At 40.5% G+C, this 21,175-nt stretch overlaps 1 protein-coding gene across 5 annotated transcripts in view; it reads right to left on the bottom strand.

Annotated features, from left to right (window-relative positions):
- The window catches only part of DENND1A (DENN domain containing 1A), a 177,557-nt gene that overhangs the window by 18,331 nt on the left and 138,051 nt on the right, over positions 1-21,175 (bottom strand). For 4 of the 5 annotated variants that reach the window (XM_062011582.1, XM_062011584.1, XM_062011585.1 and 1 more), the window contains exons 15-19: positions 20,850-20,937; positions 20,554-20,594; positions 19,118-19,189; positions 17,970-18,026; positions 11,862-11,993 (exon numbers count right to left, since the gene is read on the bottom strand). The exons of the other annotated variant lie outside the window; for it this stretch is intronic. In XM_062011582.1, the coding sequence (XP_061867566.1) occupies positions 11,862-11,993; positions 17,970-18,026; positions 19,118-19,189; positions 20,554-20,594; positions 20,850-20,937 (390 nt within the window). The remainder of the gene's footprint in view (positions 1-11,861; positions 11,994-17,969; positions 18,027-19,117; positions 19,190-20,553; positions 20,595-20,849; positions 20,938-21,175) is intronic. 5 annotated transcript variants of the gene reach the window in all.

The raw sequence follows: 21,175 nt of genomic DNA, 5'->3' as shown, positions 1-21,175 counted from the left end.
GAACATGGAAAAAACCCAAGCTGACAAAACTTTTCATACATCTAAAGATGAGCACATGCCCAGACACTGTGCTGGACAGTTTAAATGCATCCATTTAAAGCAAGGATGTGTACCATCACTGTAAAGAAAGCTCCATCACCAGCAGTTCTGAGGAAGCCAGAACCGTGTATTAAGATGCCTGTTTTGGTGTCTCGTTTTTTAAGTCAGCAATTGGCCAGCTCATTGCTTTGTAACAGCTCTGGAGCCATTCCAACCCAGTTGCTGTTGACTGAGCCAGCAGCATGACTCTCCTCACACAGATGGCACCTCGAGGTATAGTCTGTTCAACAAGGAATCCACTGACAATTAACAAGATTCTAAATAAAACCACCCTGAAGTACAATTCGATACCAAGAACAAGATCACCAGATCCCTCCTGTGGCAGCCTGTGTACGTGTATCAGCACCTAGAGAGAAGCAGAGTCCTCAGGGAGGAGCACATAGGAATGGCTCTGGAGGACAGCTCCATGCACTGCACCAGTGTCCCCAGGCCAGGGGACAGGGAAGCAGCAGAACTGGCAGTGGGAGTCAGCTCCCCACTTTTTCAGACAGAAAAAGAAAACTTATGCAGAACATTTTATTTCTCAAAACAAAGATTCCAGACTCATGGCTCAGCAGCTCTTCCCTTCTTAGTGGCAGCCTTTAGATCAACAGACATTCTCTCCCAAGTACCCTCACACTGTGTAACAGTACAACTCCAGCCTACCCTTTCTCACACTGTTTTCATTCTCTTCTTGCATCTCTTCAGATTGTTCTTTCAATTTTCCCATTAAATGATACTTTTGCATCCACAGGTTCATTTTCCCTTACTTGTGTTGTCAATGGAGTGCCAGACTGCACACATGTCCTTGGCTCAGCTTTTTGGGAGGACACTTGGGATGGAGAACTGAGGCCAGAATTACTCCCTGTGATAAGTCCCCTCTGTATTTTCCATAAAAGAAGGATAAAAATAAAGAGAGAGAAATGACAGGGTGGGAAGCTGAGGTGTCTGCCATTGGCCCTACTGAACTATTTCTCTTCTGTACCTTATTGAGTCACAGAAGCTGAGTTTGCTGCTGTGTATCCTCCCATCTTATCTGCTCAGGCTGAGAGCACAATCTTAAACTATATGTAACTTGTGTTACGTGACACAGCATGCTTATTTTCCATTATGTTTCAGAAGCATTATGGAATAGAACAGCTGAAAAAACCTGAAATGTGCACTTCTCTAGTCACTTAAAAGACAGTCTCTTCCTACCTAGCAACTTGGGCAAAGTCTGTGATGAAGCAGAAAAAAGATGCAATTATTATTCATTTGTTTTTTCAATGTTTCATGCCTCCTGCACATACACAGAATCACGGAATCATATATATGGACATATGGACACATATCCCTCTGGTTTTCTCTTTTACTTACCTGGAAATTGTGACCATTTCTACATTAGAAAATTTTCAAGTAGGGGGGAAATGGAAGTGTTTTCCTAAAGCCATGGCTAGCAATGTCATCTTTGATCTGGGAATCAGTTCTACCTTTCTACAGCAAAAGCCAGGATATTTTTTGAGGAAACACTGCAAGACCAACACAGCACCAGCACTGCTGAACCAATGGCAGTGCTTTTAAATGCAATGCTTTAATATCCTTATCCTTTCACTGGACTATTTTTTCCACCTGAGATTTAGATATTGCACATGATAAACTTTCCTCTCTGATGCAAAAATAATGCTATGTGTTTCCACAACAGACACACACAAATGCTGCTTTGGGAAAAGATTACAGGTGTAGAAACTTTTGTGGCTCTTGGACTTTTAAGTATTATGCTACCTCTGAGAACTGTGACCTCAGTCCTTGTTACAACACAGTCCAACCCAAATCTCAAATTACTCTTACCCACTGAAGTGCTACGTTTTGAGGTCCTGTATGTATTGCACCAGGTATTACATTTCTGAACCCTAAAGAGATCTGAATAGAATGATAAGATAAAGCTAGATCTTCACAGCAGTGTGTTCTCTCCATTAAATATGGATGGGGAAATGGAATGGCTGGAAGCAGTGCTGTGAAGCACAGAAATGAATAGGTCCAGGGCAGTGAGGAGTAACTGACGGGGAGGTCCACCAGCAGGTAACAGTTATTTGCCCCTCACCAAAGCTTCATTTTCAATGTTGACGTTAATATCTGTCACCAGAATGGGATCAGCAAGTATATTCCAACTATATGAAGACCATATTTACTGGAAAAGCCACGGGTTTGAAGTTAATTTGTTAATGCAGCAAGACACTCTGTTTCTAAAAGGTCAGTAGGGGAAGCTGTGTTGGAATATCAGCTTAATTACCTGTGCTGTAGGACGAATGCATACAAACAGCACACGGCTACACTGCTAAAAGCTGCTAAATTGCTATGCTAGGTATGTTCCTAAATGGAGATACATTTTTTTCCTATGAAGAGAAGAAATGTGTGAATTAGCACTTTCTTACCAATAGCTGTTTACCAGTGTACCTTTTTACTCTAGATACTTTCTTAATTGTCATGTTCTAAATACTTCCAAAGCAACAAGACAGAATATTTGCAGAAAGCCAATTTTATGCCTGCAGATCTGGCACCGTTTTACTAATTATCAGACAAGTGATTTTAAGCTATGAGAGCTGGAGGAAGAAAAACCTTACATTCAGTTTTACACTGTAAAAGTCCTGTTTAAAAATTACAGACCCCACATCTCAAAGTAGCTGTTATATGTCCCAGGAATTCTCACAATGCAGCTATTTAGGATTTTTACACTAGGGAAAACATCACATAAAGATCATTTTTGGTCTGCAAGGTAACAGCTCACGAGCAGAATATTATCTCAAACTAATTGAGGATGTCTGTTGAGGTGGAGTTTTTTTAGGTGGCATCCAACATATGTACTTTGTCAATAAATCAGAGGTGCTGCTTCATGTGCTGCAACAAGTGCAACTAGAAAAAATGCACGATGGGAACAGAGCTAGATGCAAACTAGCTTGTCAGTACATAGAGAAATAACTGTTTCTCAATCAGTAGTGAGAGGTGTCTCTAATAATTTCTAAAGCAAAGCTTTTCTACTTTAATATCTTATTTCCTTCAGGATTGTCTTAAAAACATCCAGTATGTTTTAAAGACAATCAGCCATGGGAGAAAGATGCACTGTCCCAGACGTACCCACGCTCAAACACATCGTGCTGCAGAAGACCTGAAGTGCTGACTTTGGAAGAATATGCTGGACCTCAACAGAACACTCAATAAAAAACCCCAAAACAAACTGAAGGGAGAAACCAACAACACTGAAAAATGTATGGTACCTAAAAAGATTCAGTACAGAAAGCAGATGGAATCTATGAGGCAGCTGTTTTATTATCCATGCAGATCCCTGCACAGCACACACTACTTTTTACATACTCCCATATGTACAGCTCACAAACTGGGATGACAAGAACAGTGTATGCTTTACAGCATATTTTTAATTTACACTCTGAAATACTTCAACAGAAATCTGCTGGGTCCTATGATAAAAATAATCTCCCTGTTTTAAGGGATGCCTCATTCTTCAAGTCCTATTTGTAGACTGGGAAGGTGGAGTGAACATGGCAAAAAATGCAGCAAAGGCTATTGCTGTGTCAAAAACCTGTGAGAGGGACAGAGAATGCCACAATTAAGCATTCTGATTAGTTTAACGAGACAAACAAGGACCATCTCCTTACCTTTCTAGCCAGTAAACTTCCATTACATAACAGAGAAGTAGGCAGTAAGAGAAAGAAATGATCTCCTCTTTTCCCTAATCCTGAATAAGGATCTTTATTTGAGGTGTATGAGTCACACCTGGTGTTGGGGGATGCTGCCAAAGATGCACAGGTCTGTTCCAAAGCCACTGTGGGGAAACTCACTCTTTAGTAAGGGGGAAGAAAGGGATTTTCTGAAAGTCTGTCTTTGCTTCCTCTCTCTCCTGGCTGAGACAAACTCTGTCCTTCCCAGTCAAGGGTAAAAAATATCTTTCTATGGAGCATCTAGACACAGAGCACTGACACTTACCCTCAGTTAGCAGTGCTGATAAAGCCTCCCTGTTAATGTCATTCTGTGCAAAAGATCCTGGAATAGATAACTTCAAACAACATTGAATATTTTGTCCAAGATGCCAGAGTTTACTTCACATCCAGGACCTGCATGGTACTAAGCAGATGTAGATGTCTCCTGAAACCAAGGATGAAAGCAGAAGCATGACATCACATCACGTATATCTTGTCAAGTTAAAATGGACTTCCAAGTAAATATGAGATAGTCACTTTTCCACAGACCACTGCAGCCCATTGTACCTGCTCTCCTTGTCCTTTAAGGTAACCATGGGGAACTCAGTGCCATTTTCTATTATTTCTTTGGTATTGTCACCTCCTTTGCACCTGATCTTTTGCATTAGATTTTTTCTGGACCCTGCAGTAACAGCAACATCCCACACTGACAATATCCAAGCCTCAATCCTAGATGGATAATTCAGTGGATACACAGATACACTCACGGTACTAAGGCTTGTCTAACACTCAGAAAATAACATACCCTGTGGACTCTACCTTGCATAATGTGCCTTAGCCTGAGAGCAGCACACCTTGCATTTGTGCAGAAGGAGAATGAAATCCCAATTGGCTGTTATGCTACTGCATGATGAAAGGACCATGAAAGAAAAAGTCCCTTGACTCATTGAGCCTTGCCCTCTGTGGATTACAGCACACAGCAAGGAGAGCTTTTCCAGAACTATTCACACAGATAAAACAGGGAAGAATTTGAGAGAGGATCTCATTGAGTTGATGTTCAAAATTCCAAAGGACTTCTACCAAAATCAGATCCATTCTGCAGTGGCTTGTTTTCAATCTATCTGTTTCTCAACATACATGGATGGAGAGACATGTTGCAAAAAATCCCAGACCCCAGGAATATATTTATCCCCCTGTGTTAAAGTCTATCCATCCACTATCTCAGCAGAGTTTAAAAATCACAGCTAATAGGTTAACAACTGTTTTTCTTCTGCTTCAGATGAAGAATATCAGAAAGCTGGGGGAATATTCGGCTTCCCAATTTGTACTGACTGCTCGCTGCTACCTGCAATGTCTGTTTGACAGGACTGACATTTTGTACCGCTGTGAGATGGGAAAACGTGTGACATTTTTATTCATGGTGGCGTACGCCCTTGTAATGATCAGCCCTGGTCGATGTGCTTACTGCAGCAGCCCCGAGCCCTCGGAGAACAAACAAGAAGCGGAGGTGCCAGCAGTTTGGCTGCCTTATTAAACACCACCAGGATTCTAACGAAGAGCAACTGCTGGAAAATCTCACTGTCAAATCCTCAAGGACATTGTCAACATGGAACTAACTACATATATTTTTCATTTAAAACACTGAAAAATCCAGCAATACAATATTAAATACACAGGGAAAAGCCACACTACTTGGGGTGTGTTTTCTGCTCTAACTGCCCATTTTGTCAGCTTTACACCAGGCTTTCTGTGGGCCTGATACTGGAATTCAAATCAAGGAGATTATGCAACCCATATGATTTAAAATGCTGGAAAATGGACATATCCCTTGTTATCTTTTACCAGCTATTCCTCACTAGCAAGCAGAATACTAGTATAGAAGGAAAGAAAAAGAAGAGTTGGGTCTCATTCAAGGAGCTCTATAAACAGCAACAACTCTGCTTCACTCAGCTCCATCACTCACTGAGGAAGTCTGCATAATTGGGGGGATACTCCACACACACACACACACAGCCCCGGTGCCTGGCCAAACAAGCAATCACAGTGGGGTTAGCAGTTAGAAGAATCATATGTTTCACATACTCTCTCCCTTTAATCTTCTAGTTTAATCCAGGGGCCCAGAGGTCAATTCAGACAGTTCTGGCCTAACTGCACGTATCAACTTCATAAGTAATACATAAGAAGCTTCTGGATGCTGATCTACATTGATAGACTAAGTCAGTCATCCATAAGAGCCTCTGAGCTTCTCTCAGGTTGTCAGCCTAGGTGATTTGGTTAGCCTTGCATGTACTGATGAATTTATTTTGTATGTATGCATTATTTATAAAGCACGATTCTTCTTCCACATGGCAGCAGTGATGGACCAGGACACTCTCCACAAGGTATGTATGGGTTTCTTAATATAACAGGACTAACAAGGACATTCTGCAGACATGTTACAGATGCTATTCCCTGACACAGAGTCTTGGAGGTTGGCTCAGCTGCAGCATTTTCTTCACACATTGAAGCATTATGGCATCTGACTTGCAGGTACCTGGGGCAGTAAATTTATTCTGAACACCCCTGTTTAAGAAGTGCCTGAAATACCATGACAGCTGGAAAGCACTAAAGGCCACAGTCCAGAATGTGCTTTTTCATGGATGAACACACCTGCTGGATGCAGGACTGGAGCCACATAATCTTACTGCAAAGCATGAATTCCTACATACATACATACTACATTGCTGCAGGAGCTGAAGAAGACACAGCTGTCTGGTTGCTCATTAGAAAATACTGGCAAGTGAGTGTGTGAGAGGCAGTAACCTTTGGGCATGCTCTGCAGGTGGGGTACATCTTCCTAAAGAGAGCGCCAGGTCTCCCTTGTCAAATATTTACACGCATGACAAGAGTGCAAGCCTTACAGCTAGATAACTCCTACCTCATGGACTGCCATTTCTGCACATCTTGCACATCACAAGGCAGAATTTCCATCAAATGAATTATTTCTTGTCCACTGACATTATTTTTATGCCCCTCCCTAAGAACCTGATGGGACACATGAGTAGTCTCAAGAAGACATTGGATGGACAAGTGCTTCCAGACCAAGGCATTTGCCTCTCACAAGGTGACTTACACTGAGCAACAGGGAATTCTGTTCTGAAAGGAACAGTCAGAGAAATGAGGGTAGAAAATTGGCTTTCTGAAGACAAAATAATTGTAAAGATCTAGGCTTATACTTTTGCTAAATCCATAAAGAATCAAATGGCGAGAGGGAGGAAATTCCATCCTGCTCATCAGTGGGAAGAGTGGAATGGAAGTTCATTTTCTTAATGAAGGTATCTCTGTTGTCAGAACAGTTCAGAGTGGCAAGAACAGGAGGCTGCTTTTGCAACCATAGCATACAGCTGCATGAATATTAGAAAATGAACTTGTTTTCCCCTTTCCCCTTTGGTTTCTACCTCAGTGCCACACAATGCCTGCTGTGATCCAGGGGAATCTGCTATTGTTCCAGTGCACCTGGGTGTGAAGGGAGTCACAGGGTCTGGCAAAGGAGCCTTCCTCCCTTCCCTACTTCATCTCTTTTACCCTGGAGATAATCCCTCTCTCTGCTGCCTCTGGCCTCAGTGATCCAGTTTTGCATTTCTGGAATGTAGCTGGCTGGTTTTCTCCCCATCTTCCCCCTGACCTCTTAATGCTGTTTAATCTTCCTGAAGAAGGAACCTGCCCTACAGAGCAGAGTTGTCTGTTCTGCGTGTTTAAGTGCAGATCATGAATGGGGAACATGTACATTTACAGCAAGCAAAACAGCAAATAAGATGGCAATTTTCCTTTTACAGCCTGAGAAACTTGATTAGCAGTAAGAATGAGTTGGGAAGAGAACCTGGACAAGTCCTTTCCCAGTCAGACAAGCTGCTTTAGTACATGAGAGTATTTTCCATTTGTTTCTTAGTTGTTTACATTACCTCCAGATCAATAACTCTCTCTAGTTTGCGTCAAGGATGGAACATGATTGGATCTCTTAAGTAAAGACATACTTGAAAAAGTCTTCAGTATTTTCTTAAGCTTTAGCTTTTGGTACATAAATGGAATGGAACAGACTATTTGCAGGTAAATAAAAACAAGCACAGAAACATAAACATACCTAAGCTGACAAAAGACACTCTAATTACAACAGAAACAATTAGAGAGCTGAACAGAACTGCCAGTATAACCTGCTTCTAATGAAATGATACTGTTTCCCAACAAATGATCTCTCCGGCAGCTTATTATTTACTGTTTTAATTGTACTAGATCAGTTGTGCTACTGACTGTGTATAGGTTTGTTTTTGAAGACTTTAGGCTCACCCCCTCTCGTGCTTACAGCACCTCTCAGACTGATGGTGAAAGTGGGCACAATAACGATGCTGCATGAAGGAGGAGGCCGAGAAGCAGTCAGTGCAACGCTGCAGAGGAAGAGCACGAAGGCTTGAGTAGGGGCAGAGAGGTGGGAAGCAGCGTGCACAGAAGCTGAAGCTCCCTCAGGAAAAAGATGTGTTAAAACAAGTCTATTTTTGTAAAATAAAGTGCTTCCTTTACTCCCCAAGAAGAGGGCTGCAGCTCTGCCAAGCATTAAGTGCTCTGTTTGCCCATGTGCTACCCACAATGGTGACACCTGCACAATGGTACAGGTACTATTAGACCTGTATGAACACAACTGCAGTACTTAAAGGGACCTGTCAATGTGTTTGCTCATCTAAGCAAAGTCTGAAGAACCTCAAAATCATACAGCACTTCTCCTGGCTGCAGTACACAGACACAACCAAACATCCTCCACCCCACTAAAACCACAAGTGAAACCAAACACAGCCAGTACTGCAACAGACTTCAGTGCTTCAAGCTGTGGGTCCTATCGAAGCAGCCCCTAACAGCTGCTTGCTTGGACAAGGAATGTGTCCAAAACAACCACAATGTCACAGTGCAGTTTATTCTCCAAATAGATAGAAGTTGACTAAGATAAACATGTGCATTTTACCCCAAAAAAGTGGGACAGTATGTATGGAAGCAAAAGTCCCACATCACCTGTATCAGCTGTCCTGTGCCTGCCCTGTCCGGCACCACTGGAAGGGATCTCAAGGATGGCTCTGGCAGTGGATGTTGAATATGCAGCCTGTGTTCTAATGTTTTAAGTAAGTTTTGGTCAGGTTTTAAGACAAAAAGCCAGAGGGAAGCATGTAATAGTAAGACATCCACAAAGGATGTTCTCTGTAGCATTGTATCTTCTACTATAATTAACCTTCCTTTTCCCCAAAACAGAGAGCACTACTCAGTACCACACACTACTCATATGACTCTTTCTCTTGGCTTGACAATTGTTCCCTCTTCTCCCCACTCACTAAACCTTTGCTGCCTGCATTGCCTCAGTCTGTGATGACAGTCCCTTCCATTGGGTTGATGTGAGGGTCAATATTAAAGGTGCACCCTGAGTAAACCAAAACACACACAAAGTCAAACGGGGAAAAGCCGTGGCCATGCCCCTCCACCTTGGGCCTCTCTATTCTTATTATGAACACTTGGTTTAAATCTCCTTTGCATTGCCCAGGGCCATCTGGCTAAAATCCATCCTGTCACCACCAAGGAGAGCTTTCCCACAGTGTCTTAGTATTACAGAATCTGCTGTTAAAACAATTCCATAATAAACCCCTCTCAAACAGTGCCTGGTAACCACTTGCCCAGACGAGCTGCAGCACCACGGAATGTCAGTCAGATAATTGCTGCTAAATTTTTGGGAGCCATCAGCTGAGGTGCTGTACATCCAAAGATGCTCCGAGACATTTCACTGGTATTTTTTGTAGCCTAACAACTGCAAATACGTAACTGCATCTAGAAAAGCTAGAAACTACCTCACTATAGGGTGAGAGATAATGAGTTAAATTAAAGGTTGCTGCTGGCTTGCTAGCCCATCCCCCTTTAGCTAATCTGTCATGTAATGAAGAGAAGCACCTAGCATAGGACAGCTAGCTGCCGGCTCACTTACAGCGAGCTGATTAAGAATGTTCAACCAACAGCAGACTGCAGACCTTTCCAACGAAAATAAATAGACTGTATGCAAATGTGTTTGTCACTTTGACAGCATGTCTCAATTAAAGCATCTCGCTGCTGTTGGTAGGCTCTCTCACTGCAGTGCTATGGACGAGGCTTACTGCATTACTGATACACAGGGCTTGACCCTAATCCGCATGCATGCATTTTAAAAAAGTCTGCCTTTGCCATATACACCAGCATAATACCAGCAGACATAGAAACAAGTGACAATGAGAAAAAAGCCTCTTTCATCCTCTCCAGTTTATAAGAACTGTGAATGCACAAACAGCCCTTATTTCAGAGTTCTTGTGGCTTTTTAATTGTTCCCACCTACTGTATTCTAGACAGAGTTAAAAGTGACACTAAAATCTCTCCCTTTAATCACTAGTTAGAAGCCATCTCCCATTTAAACAGTAAATGCTCCTGCTTTTTTCTCCCCCAAAGCCTTTATTTATATTTCATAAACCAGAACACCTTTTCCTTTTGAATGAAAGTGTGTTTTAATTTTCATTTTGGCATTGGGCTATTGGGAAAAAAAGATTCAGGAAAGGACAAAGGCTGTAAGTGAGAGAGCCCCACCACTGCAAAGTCAGATCATTTTTTGGAAAGCAACATTTGTAATGTAATGACAGCAATAAGCATTTAGCCATTGAGCCCTTCACCACAGCCAGTGGTTCAGTAAAGCTGATGTGTGTTTCTTTTGACACAAAGTGATCATTAAAAAATTTGAGAGTGACCGTTAGAAACCCTCCTGGATTTAAATTTGCACTTTCCACGTGACTATATATTTCATTAACACACCCAAATGTTTGAACCATCCATCCTTCATAAAAACCTAAAGGGAAAAGCTGAAAGTAGACTATAATGCTATCTGGATTCCAGACTGCTTTAAATGAAAAGTACCATTTTCCTGCTAGATGGAGATGGCTGCGTGGCTCCAGTAGCCCCACTTCCCCTGAACTGCATTGGCACAGAAAGTGAGCAAAAAAATAAACCACTACTGCAAATATTTAATTAGAAGAGAATCTGGTGGGATTTTTTTAAAAACGAGTCTCCAAGAACTTGCATTTAGCACAGAGCTGAAAGTTCTGAAAGAAACAACCCAGATTCTAAACAGGTGCAGCCAACACCGCTCCCAGCAACGCTGTATGTCACGTAGCCCTAACTCCTACCAATGCAGCTACGCTGACTAGCTCCTGTTTACAGACACTTAGCTAAGCTCCCAACATTTTACAATTCTTTAAAAATTACACTGTGTTTGCTGAGAAGAAATCAGATGTTCACTCCTGTTTTCTGATCACAATATTGTAAGAAACAGATGCAGAGAAAGAGAGAGAGCTGTGAACACAAAGAATGTTATTTTTTGAGTCAGGCTGAACTGTGAACACCAATAATGTTATTTTTTTGAGTCAGGATACACTCAATAGAGGAACACTAGCAGAACTGATAATAAACACTGTACATTTTCCCATGAAAACCAGAGCAACTACCACATTTTCTAGACAACGAGCTGTTCAAAAAAGCCACACAAGCGAACTCGTTCTTGCGCAGACATATCAAAAGCAGCATCACAAGAGTAGCTAATGTGTACAGCTCAGTTGTCAATACCAAAATACAGAGCACACTAATAAGCCATTAATTGATTTTTCCATCTGAGTTTGCTGCATTTAATTTCCAGGGAATGTTAAAATGCTTTAATAGTTGGATGTTTCATATTGACATTAATGATCTGGCCAGATAACAGAGGACATTTGAAATTATACATCACCGGTCCTGAGGGCTCAGCCCTTCGCTTGCTGAAACACCAGCACAATGGTTTAGAAAACTGCCACAGTAATTATGCTCAGAACTTATCACTGTCTGAATAGAACCAACCAGTAAACCCCAGAAAAATCAGGTTTTAGAGTGCCATTTAAACAGATGCAACCAAAATAAATCAACAACATAATGCAGTTATAAAACATGCCAAAGCAATTGCTGTATTCCTTATTGTGATCCTTCTCTGAACTATTTTTGCCGAGTCAAATAAGTTACAGAAACACTAAGACATACCTGACCAAAATGTACTGTGATTGGTCTTCTGTCTTCTCTTAGTTTAGGGTCCTTCTTTTCAACCAATGGAGAAGGTGCTGTCCGAGGAAGGGATTCCTCTGGAGCTGCAGAACAGCCATTCTCAGCAATGTCCTGTACGGTAGGAAAAGGTGAATAGCATGGCCAGGAACATTCTCGATTAGGGGTAAGGGGCACAAAGGAGACACCAGAGGATAATGCTGACTAACAGTTTTGATGTTAGGGGAAAAAAACACCAAAGTACAGAAAAGAAAACATCGTTAGAATAAAATATTTCGTTGCACTTTGTCAATCAGCTTGTTCACAACAACCCTCCCTAATGCCAATGCAATAAAATGGCTCACTTAAGCACACAAAAGCCAGGAAAAATATAGGGAGAAAAAAAACCACAGCTCTATATTTCTGTCCTAGAAATAAACAGGAACCTGAGAACAGGGCTATTGTGCTTTTTGCAAACCTAAACAAAACCAGTAATTCTATTCATGTACTTCACAGAATTATCTGTAGCAGAACAATTACTTGTGGAAGTGGCCGGAGACACGAAACTCTCAGCTTAGTTAGCTTTGCTAACAGCTTAGTGTACACTGAATATGCCTTCAGAGGATTGTATAAAACAAACTGCTGCCTAGCAGGATGCTTTTTTGTTTTGCTTTTCTTTTGCCTTTAACATTAGTCCTTGTCTTCAGAAGTAAAGTGACCCAGCAACCTAGGTTAGAAGACCTGGCAAGTGTATGGATGGTATATGTAACTAGGTTTTGAAAAAGACAAAGGCATGCAGACATAAGGAACCAGACAAGGAGAAAAGAGTTTGAAAGTCAGTAGAGAAACAGTCTGTAACGCAGTGGGCCCCAAACCTTACATCCCTTGGCAACAATGTCAAGGAAATAATGCTTGGTAAATATAGAGAGAAACCTGCACACACTGTAGCTCTGCAAGACTGACCTAAGGTTGGCTGCTGACATAGACATTGCTTTGATTCACTGACCTTTGACATGCCCCCTCAAGTTTCCGTCTTGCTAAGGTACAATAATGAGACATGTAAGCTGATGGCCAATTAGAAATGGTTCTTTTGGACACAGACTGACCTAATGTGTTTAGGTCAAATGAAAGAAAAAGCTGGATGGACTTTCTAAGGGGCTTTGTCTGCTCCACAGAGAACCTGAGAGACCTTTTTAGATCCAGCTGGTAGAACAGTGGTTCACCAATATGGGCATAAGGATCGTGGGGAAATTAACAACTCGTTAAGGTCAAACTAGAGAGAAAAACTTTTTTGTCCCCCTGCCCTCCAGCTGCACAGGGCTATCTGCTCTTTAAAAAATACAACAAAGTACACTGAATTAGTAACAAAGAGCCCCAAAACAACAACGAGAAACACAAGCTGCTGTCAAACTCATACTTCAGCTCCAAAACAGCAACAAGCTACCCAGGGCTCTGGTCTGTTTTGGTATCACAGAAGCTACAGCAGCAATGTACACACTTCTGAAACGTAATGACATTGAGTAGAAACTTTAGTTACATATCTCCACACAGCCACATTAAATGTGCACCAAGCTTCAGACCCCTGTACGTGCCAGAAAGCAAAGCCTGCAGTGCACGGTGGACATGGCCAGCACTTCAGAGGTGTCAGGGTTCCACCTGGAGCTGTGACTCCAACCTAGGCAATGGACAGCTGGGAATCAGAAAGCAAAGTATCTCCCAATCCAGGCAAAAATCCAGAAAAAACGTAAAACAGATGCAAAAGTTTGGACACCAGGGAATGGGAAGAGAGAAAGGACACAGTGAGATCGAGTCATTAAGCAAAACCCCCGTAGATGGATAATGATCAGTGCAAATCCTTGCAGCTTTTATTGCTATAGATTTGCTTTACTTCTCTGATGATACAACTGTCTAAAAAGGAGAACATGTTCCTTAAGCTTATTTCCACTGTGTGTGGTGTTCAGGCTTCCAAGGAAACTGCAGCAGATTTCAGTCAAAATTACTGTTTTTTAAAAGACTTTATAAAATACAAGAACAAAATGATTTCATACCTCTGTTTTTTTTTTCTCAAAAGCCCCCAAAGGCAGACAAATCAACACCACAGCTTCAGCCATCAAAGCAAAATTTGCTTCACAAGGGTTTGTTTTCTACCTTCAATGAGAACACACATGAGCTAAACAGAGAAATCAGATTTTAAATGCCCTAGATAAGAGCTCCAAGCAGCTTTAAAATATTAAATGTCAGAGTGTTTGGGAATTCTGTGAAGTAGACAACAGTCCTTCAAAGCACTCTGTGACATACCTTCAGTTCAGTCAGACTTTCAATACAGTTATTCAGAAGTCAATGGGGGGTACAAGACAAACAGGGAGATAAAACCACAAATAGGAAAACAGGATTCTCCAGTTCTGGACTTCAGCTTCAGAAAGGTACCGAGGCTCACAAGGTACCTACTGATAAAAGCAGCTCTTCAGCTTGAGCACTACAAATGACCGAAGAACTGCAGTGGATCACAATGCAAGCAGGCCTTAAAAAAAAAGCAGCACCCATTCCTGGTACTAAAAGAGAAGTAGATCTGTGTACCCCAACCAAGGGAGAGCATTTACCACCCAGAACGCTCCCTCCCACTCCCACACTGCTGGGTAAGTGTGCCAGCTGGGCTGGTGCTCAGGAGCAGTCCTTTGTGCTGCAGTGCATCATACCTGCCTATACATCTCAAGTCTGACTTTTCCCAAAAAAGGGGATTTGGTATAAGCCAGCAAGATATTCCTGAAATAGCTTAAACCACATCTATTATTCAGGAGAACAACAAAAATCACAAACTATCCCTTCCAAAAACTGGGGGATAAAAGGAAGGTGCTGAGTTGCTCAGCACCTGAATCAACTCTCCAGAAAAGAAGAAACTTAGCAATGTTTCGGTGACTTCTGAATGAAGAACAGTGTCATTTCAGAATGTTATCAAAAACAAAACACTTTTTTTCCTGAGGAAAAAAGATACTTACAGATTACCAGAGAATGAGAATGATCTCTCACCCTCCATAATTACCTCCATAAACAGTGCTTCCCCTAACAGCTGTCTTGTCCAGGTGAAATCTTACTGCTTTAGTTTAAAGGAGGAACGTTGGGGAATGAGTAAGGTATCTACTTACAGATATGTAAAGTTTACCCTGTAAGATGGACAATGCTTTCTTCTGTTTAAATATGCATTAATATTTTTCTAGGAACCTTTTGTAATGGACAACAAACATTGTCTATTAGAAGAGCAAAAAACCACATTCCAGAACATCTAGAAGGATTCTTCAGGTTATTTTATAACCCTCCACATGGGTTGTTTCGAGCTGTACTGATAATAAAGCACTGACAACAGCCCATTGATAACAGGCATTAACCAGAGCCACTCTAGGAAGTCAAATAGTGTTGAATACATTAACGCCAAGTGCCCAACCATTTGTACAAATTGTCTTATCCACAGCTTTCAGTAAGTTGCATTCTCCTTACTGAAAGTTGAGGATGGTACCATTCACATTCCTTCTTCTTCCTAATGTTATGTAGTTAAGCTTCAAACGAGCCAATAAGGGAGTGACTTGCCCACCATGGTCCATTTGTGAGATGGGAAATCAGCCCTTGCAGAAAAACAGAAAGATAATAAAAGGACAGGAAGAAAAAAAAGAAAAAAGTACTGTATCAGCTATAAAATAAAGCCACTGTGTTGTATCTATTAACAATTATTTGCTATCACTCATAAGAATCCTCTGAAAACTATTTCTGTTGCTTTGAAATACCATACCACAAATGAACAAGGGATGGAAATAGAGCCCCATTCAATCTCTACTATCATATTAAAGGAGGACCTTACACACACCACGGTGACCTCTCAACAGGTCAATCCTGCACTTCTCATTTGCAATTCAAACCCAAGACTGGAGCAGACCAAGGGCAAAATGGGCTCTTGATTATATTTAAGAGGTCACCATTGCTATGCAGAGTTGTAGGAAGCAGACCTCTAGCTTTATTGCATTTTTAAATCCTATCTTGTACAGAAGCTGCTCGTGTTTGGCAGGGAAGGCTGAAAAAAGGATGTTTATATTGGACTTTTCCCTACCAGTGGCCTGCATACTTTTGGTATTTATAATGGAAAATAATATGTTAAAATGCAGGAGATAATAAGTTCAGTTCAAAAATAACCTTGGGTTACCCTCAGAAGACGAAAGATTAGCATCCCAAATTGGGCAAAAATGAAACTTTTATGGTGCCAGAATTCCAAAGAGTTAACACTTGCACACACGGGAAAGTAAACACGGGAAACACACGAAGTTCCCACTTCAGAATTAGCGAGGATGCACTAACAGAGTTGTCAAGAGAGCAGCACAGACCTTTATATGAAAAATATGATGAGGATGACTGAAATAATTTTTGCTATTTGCATTGCTTTAAACACAGCAACATCTCATTTCCAAGTTACCCTTCTCTCCTGCAGTCTCAATGGAGAAGAGGGCAGGACGGAAAACAACAGACCTAATCAAGGAGAGGTAAAGCAGTATGTGTCAACTACTCATAGGAATCTTTTAAGCTCTTGTGAAAGCATCTGTTGAACAATCATGTTTAACCATCTTACTTACAGAAATGTCACATAATAAGGAGCTGAAACAAAAGTGGGCCATTGATTTGTCAATGTTATGTGTGTTTTTTAAGAAGAATGCTTGCTGCTTGAAGGACTTGCAACACAACAGTGATAATAAAACAAAGCAGTGAATGGATGAGACATTTCTCAGCCTTTTATACAAATGTCACAGAATAGCACACAATTATATTAGCATTTAAAACACAGCAAAACAATCTGGTCATTTTACACAGCTCCAACTGCTTTAGAAATGCACATGAGAAGGCCAAAGATTTTATTATTCATGAAGGTTATGTCCAGAAGCAAAACACATGGAATTACATAAAAAAATCCCTGTACAAGAAAAGTGCCTCATGTTTCTAATATTTCCCTGTTTACTTAGAGTGGTCACCTCTAAAGCAGTAAGTGTAACAAAACAAAATAGCACTAAAAGTGACTGAAGCAACTTTCTCTTCCTCAGAAAATCTCCAGCAATCTGCTAGAGCACTGAGGGAGTGAACAGCCTTTGCATTGCACACACAGCTAAGCCCATCAGTTCATAACCTGTCTGCACAATAATCCCTTTGTGTGAACATTTTGAGACACGTTCAGGTAGATTTCAGTTTGTGCCACAGGGCTACATTTGCAGTGCCAGTGGAAATATAGAGAAGAAATATCCTGACAGCACAGACTGAGAAAAAAGACCAAAACTATTATGCAACAGATTGAATAATAATTTCTGAAGAAGAACTTCAGCTCTATTAGCAAGCTAGCTCTCCTGTTTTCCCAAAAGACTCTAGTAGCTCTGCTTTGTAGAATAAATAGAATATTTGAACTAAACCTGAGGCAGAATTATCCATTCATTCATTCATAAAGTATGTATCAATATGACCACACTTCTGGCTTAGAAGGAGCAATTAGTATTGGGTAGTGCATTCTTCAAACACAATTCAGCATTCTTGGAATTGCACTGTTTACAAACAAAGACAGATTTGGAAAGCAACAAACAGTCTGAGTATTTTTTTAAGCAATAATTCAAATTTCAAATGAGCACCAACTCTAATTTAATTCCTTTATGCCCAAACTTTGCAGCAGACACTTGTGAAACACATAAATCCTCTTCCCAGTGGCAGGCACTACACTATTTTCGCTGAGAGATTACTACAGAAATAACACCAATTTGCCATTTGCAAAAAGTTCACTGCCATTAGTGTAAGAAAGATCTCCCAGTTCACAGGAGAGGCCCCTTCCACAGGACATGAGAGGGACAACTCCAAACAGAACACTCAATTTTCTGGCTTTTGTGGGTTTAAGTCAGAGCCTTAATGTATTTGAAGACAGGTTTTTTTGTCTGTGAATATTTATAACAGTGTGAAAAGTCCAGGACAGCTGGTAATGCATTTTGAAGTGTGCTAACAACACTGTATCAAACAGCTTCCTATTGATCACATAATGCTTTTGGTGGCTAAGTATTTCATACGTGGTGCTTATACATTTTGAATAAGAACTTCAAGTACCTTTTGCTTCAAGCGGTTTTTCACTTCTTTTATTCCCATTTTTGCATGATCTTTTGCCTGCATGAAAAATTAATTTCAGTTAAATTCCCCTTCTATTTCCAGCAGTGACAATGCTTGATTTCAGTGCATCAAGATTCACCTTCTCTAGTTTCTCAATGTGGCAAGGAAACAATTAAAACAGAACACTGAAAACATGCTAAAACAAATAGGAAGTTGAAAAAAACCCAAACAAAGAAAATCCACCACCAACCACACACAGAGTCACCACAGAAATTGTGTTGTCTCTGTTTTGATGCCAGAGACACCTTTCATCGTTTTGCATTCCACACCCTCATTTTTCCCCTCTAAATATTTATCTTTGCTATAAGTTAACAACCAACAGTAACAGCAAGCCTGCAAACTTTCTCCTTGCAGTACTCTGGATGCAATTCCATTTAGTAGAGCTAATCTCATCATACTCATCTCTCCCAGGCTGGAGGAAGGCAGGAGAAAACAAAAGTGGATTGTTATCTCAATTCTTTTTGTAGCATTAGTTCCTAAAATTGAGCTTCTAAGAAATCCCCGCTTGTTTCTTCAGTTGTTTCATCTTGCAGAGCGAAGCTGGCTGCCACACATGATAACACAGTAACCTGCTAGCTGTTCACAGAACTGAAAACATTTTCACTTGAAGAATAACTCAGTAAGTTGGGCTCTAAATAAGCAGGTATAAGAAATCTCTAGGGAAAACTAATTGACATTTAGAAAAGACGGAAACAATTTGGCAAATGAGAGGATTCCCTGATTTCCATGAAGCTGCAAGCAGAGAAACCTGAGGGAACAATGATTTCCAGCAGAGTAATGATGAGATGGTAGAGCTGCTCAGTACAGCACATAGGCACTATTTCCCAGAAATAGTTCTATGTAATAAATAGAATTTATCATCTGTTCTTTGAAAAGAAATCACAAGTCACCTTCCCCCTCTGCATTTCAATTATGTCTCAATTTTAAAATGACTTCTCCATTAAAACTGAAATTTAGATGAATGTGTATTTTAAGTAATTTTGTGAGTCCAATAAAAGTGAATTGAAGTCTTGAGTTTCATTTCAAAAGTTACAGCAGAATCATAATTAGACTCTTATCTCAGTAGTAAGCCAGCACTTGGTACTTACAAACTTATAGACAGTCTTCATAGCAGGGTTAGCCTTAGTCTTTACTGTATTTAAAATGGCTCCACTTCCTTTCTGTAATTATAGTAACAATGCAACAAATTTTATCAAAGCTCTTTAAAGGAAACAGCAATGTAAAATCCAGCACTCTTACAAAACCAAAGTGTTTCCTATGACTGCTAGCAGAGCTGACTATTACAATAGTAAATGTAAAGAAAAAAGAACACAAGTAAAAACATACTAAATGCTTCCCATTTTTCCCAGAGGCACCTCAAATCTGCTCAATACAGCAGTCTGGAAATAAAAATGTCAGTGTGCACTAATACCAAGACCTTCTTGTCTTATAAGTCATCTCACAGAGCAGTGTTCTGTAATTGTTCCACTCACCCTCAAGGGTGTCCTGTACACTGCATTAAAAGTTTAAGACAAAAGCATGCTGCAAACAGTCAATGTCTGGGCAGAAAGCCCAAGTTCAGCAAAGCCTGGACATCCATTCTGATCCATTCTCTTTATTTTCCTTTTCATGATCCCACATGACTATTTATCAGAAGCATGCTCCCCTTTTAAGATCTAAGCAGTTGATAAAGGGACACATCGAGGGAAAATGAAATCTAACTACAGTCATAGACATTAATGCTAGAAAAGCTGAATTGCATGTGGTGAACTTAATAAAAGTCATTAAGACAGCAGTATGTCAGACAGATTAACCTGTTACGGTCAGTGTTTCAGACACCTTACTACTGCTGTACAGTACCTCATTTGATAGATGCAGGAGATGGGTAAAGTCCAAGGAATAAAACCTTTGAGAATTGAACACTTTCTTATTTTGGTGCAAAATTATAGTTCCAGAGATGAGATGCAAAGAATTGTAACATTTACTGCTCCTGTTACTACGTGCCAATTGATCTTCAACAAAACCTATAAACTGCTGAATTGAGACACACATATTTTTGTATTCACTCTCTGTCATTTCCCTTTCTTACAGTTCTAAAACTACTTGTCACCCTACCTGTCTGTATATATTTATGGAGAGACAATCACCTATGTAACTACATGGAGTTTTTGCATGACTGTTAAAAATATGTTTAATACAAAATGATGCAGATAATATTGAGCCCAGTGATTTCTGTAAGGAGCAGAATTCCATTCAGAACCAAGACAACAGGCAAACAGAATGTTGCCAAACTCAATTCTGTCAGTTAACAATTCAATCTTTCCTCCAGATTTGTACCAATAAACCAGAAATATAGCTTTTGATACATCCCATTTTAAACTCAGCTGCCAACTCTCAGCTAGAACCATGCATTATTCTCAAAAAATATTTACACTTTTAATTTATCCAACTAGAGCACTAAACCCAGGAGATAGAGAGGCCAAACAGCCACACAGAACTGTGCAGTGGCCCAGGAATGCTTGGTAGAAGAATCCTGTGTCCTTACCCTTACTGTAGAGAGCCACTGATGGTACAGTTTGTCGCTACCTAGACAGAATCACAAAAACAAACAGTCAGTCTCTACCAAACAGAAAGCAAACTACCAGCATGAAGTGTTGGCATTTAATGGTTCTAGGAGCAGGAACAGTACAGAAATAGAACAGGACAAAAATTTAAGACACTTCAACCTACAGGGATCATTGCAGCCTCGGTTATTTAGGTGAGTAACCACAAAGACGATGGCCCATACACAGTAAGTCAAGAACAAAGACTGAAATTGCTTTAAAACACAACATTTCTTACCTGCATATTCTCCCATATTTATCTCATCTTCAAAAACATCACTGAAGCCCTCACCAGAGTTCAGGAGATCCAGGCGGCCATCAATGAACTACATCGGCATGAAAGAGAGTGTAAACGAATCAACCATCCCAGCCTCCATACTTTCAGAAACACTTTATTCTGCATTTGCTAGAATAACCCCAGTGCTCATAATGAACAAAACCACAACCAAAACCGGCAAAACGTTCACCAGTGCCAAAAGGCAAGCTGCCTCACTAAAACAACCCAGCTTTCATCAGTTTGTCTATCCATGTAGGATTTTTGCTTTCCTGAAGCTGTAATATCCT

The sequence above is a fragment of the Colius striatus genome, chromosome 19 (genome assembly GCF_028858725.1).
Source record: "Colius striatus isolate bColStr4 chromosome 19, bColStr4.1.hap1, whole genome shotgun sequence".
NCBI classification, from domain to species: Eukaryota; Metazoa; Chordata; class Aves; order Coliiformes; family Coliidae; genus Colius; species Colius striatus.
This window is presented reverse-complemented; position numbering and strand designations above follow the sequence as displayed.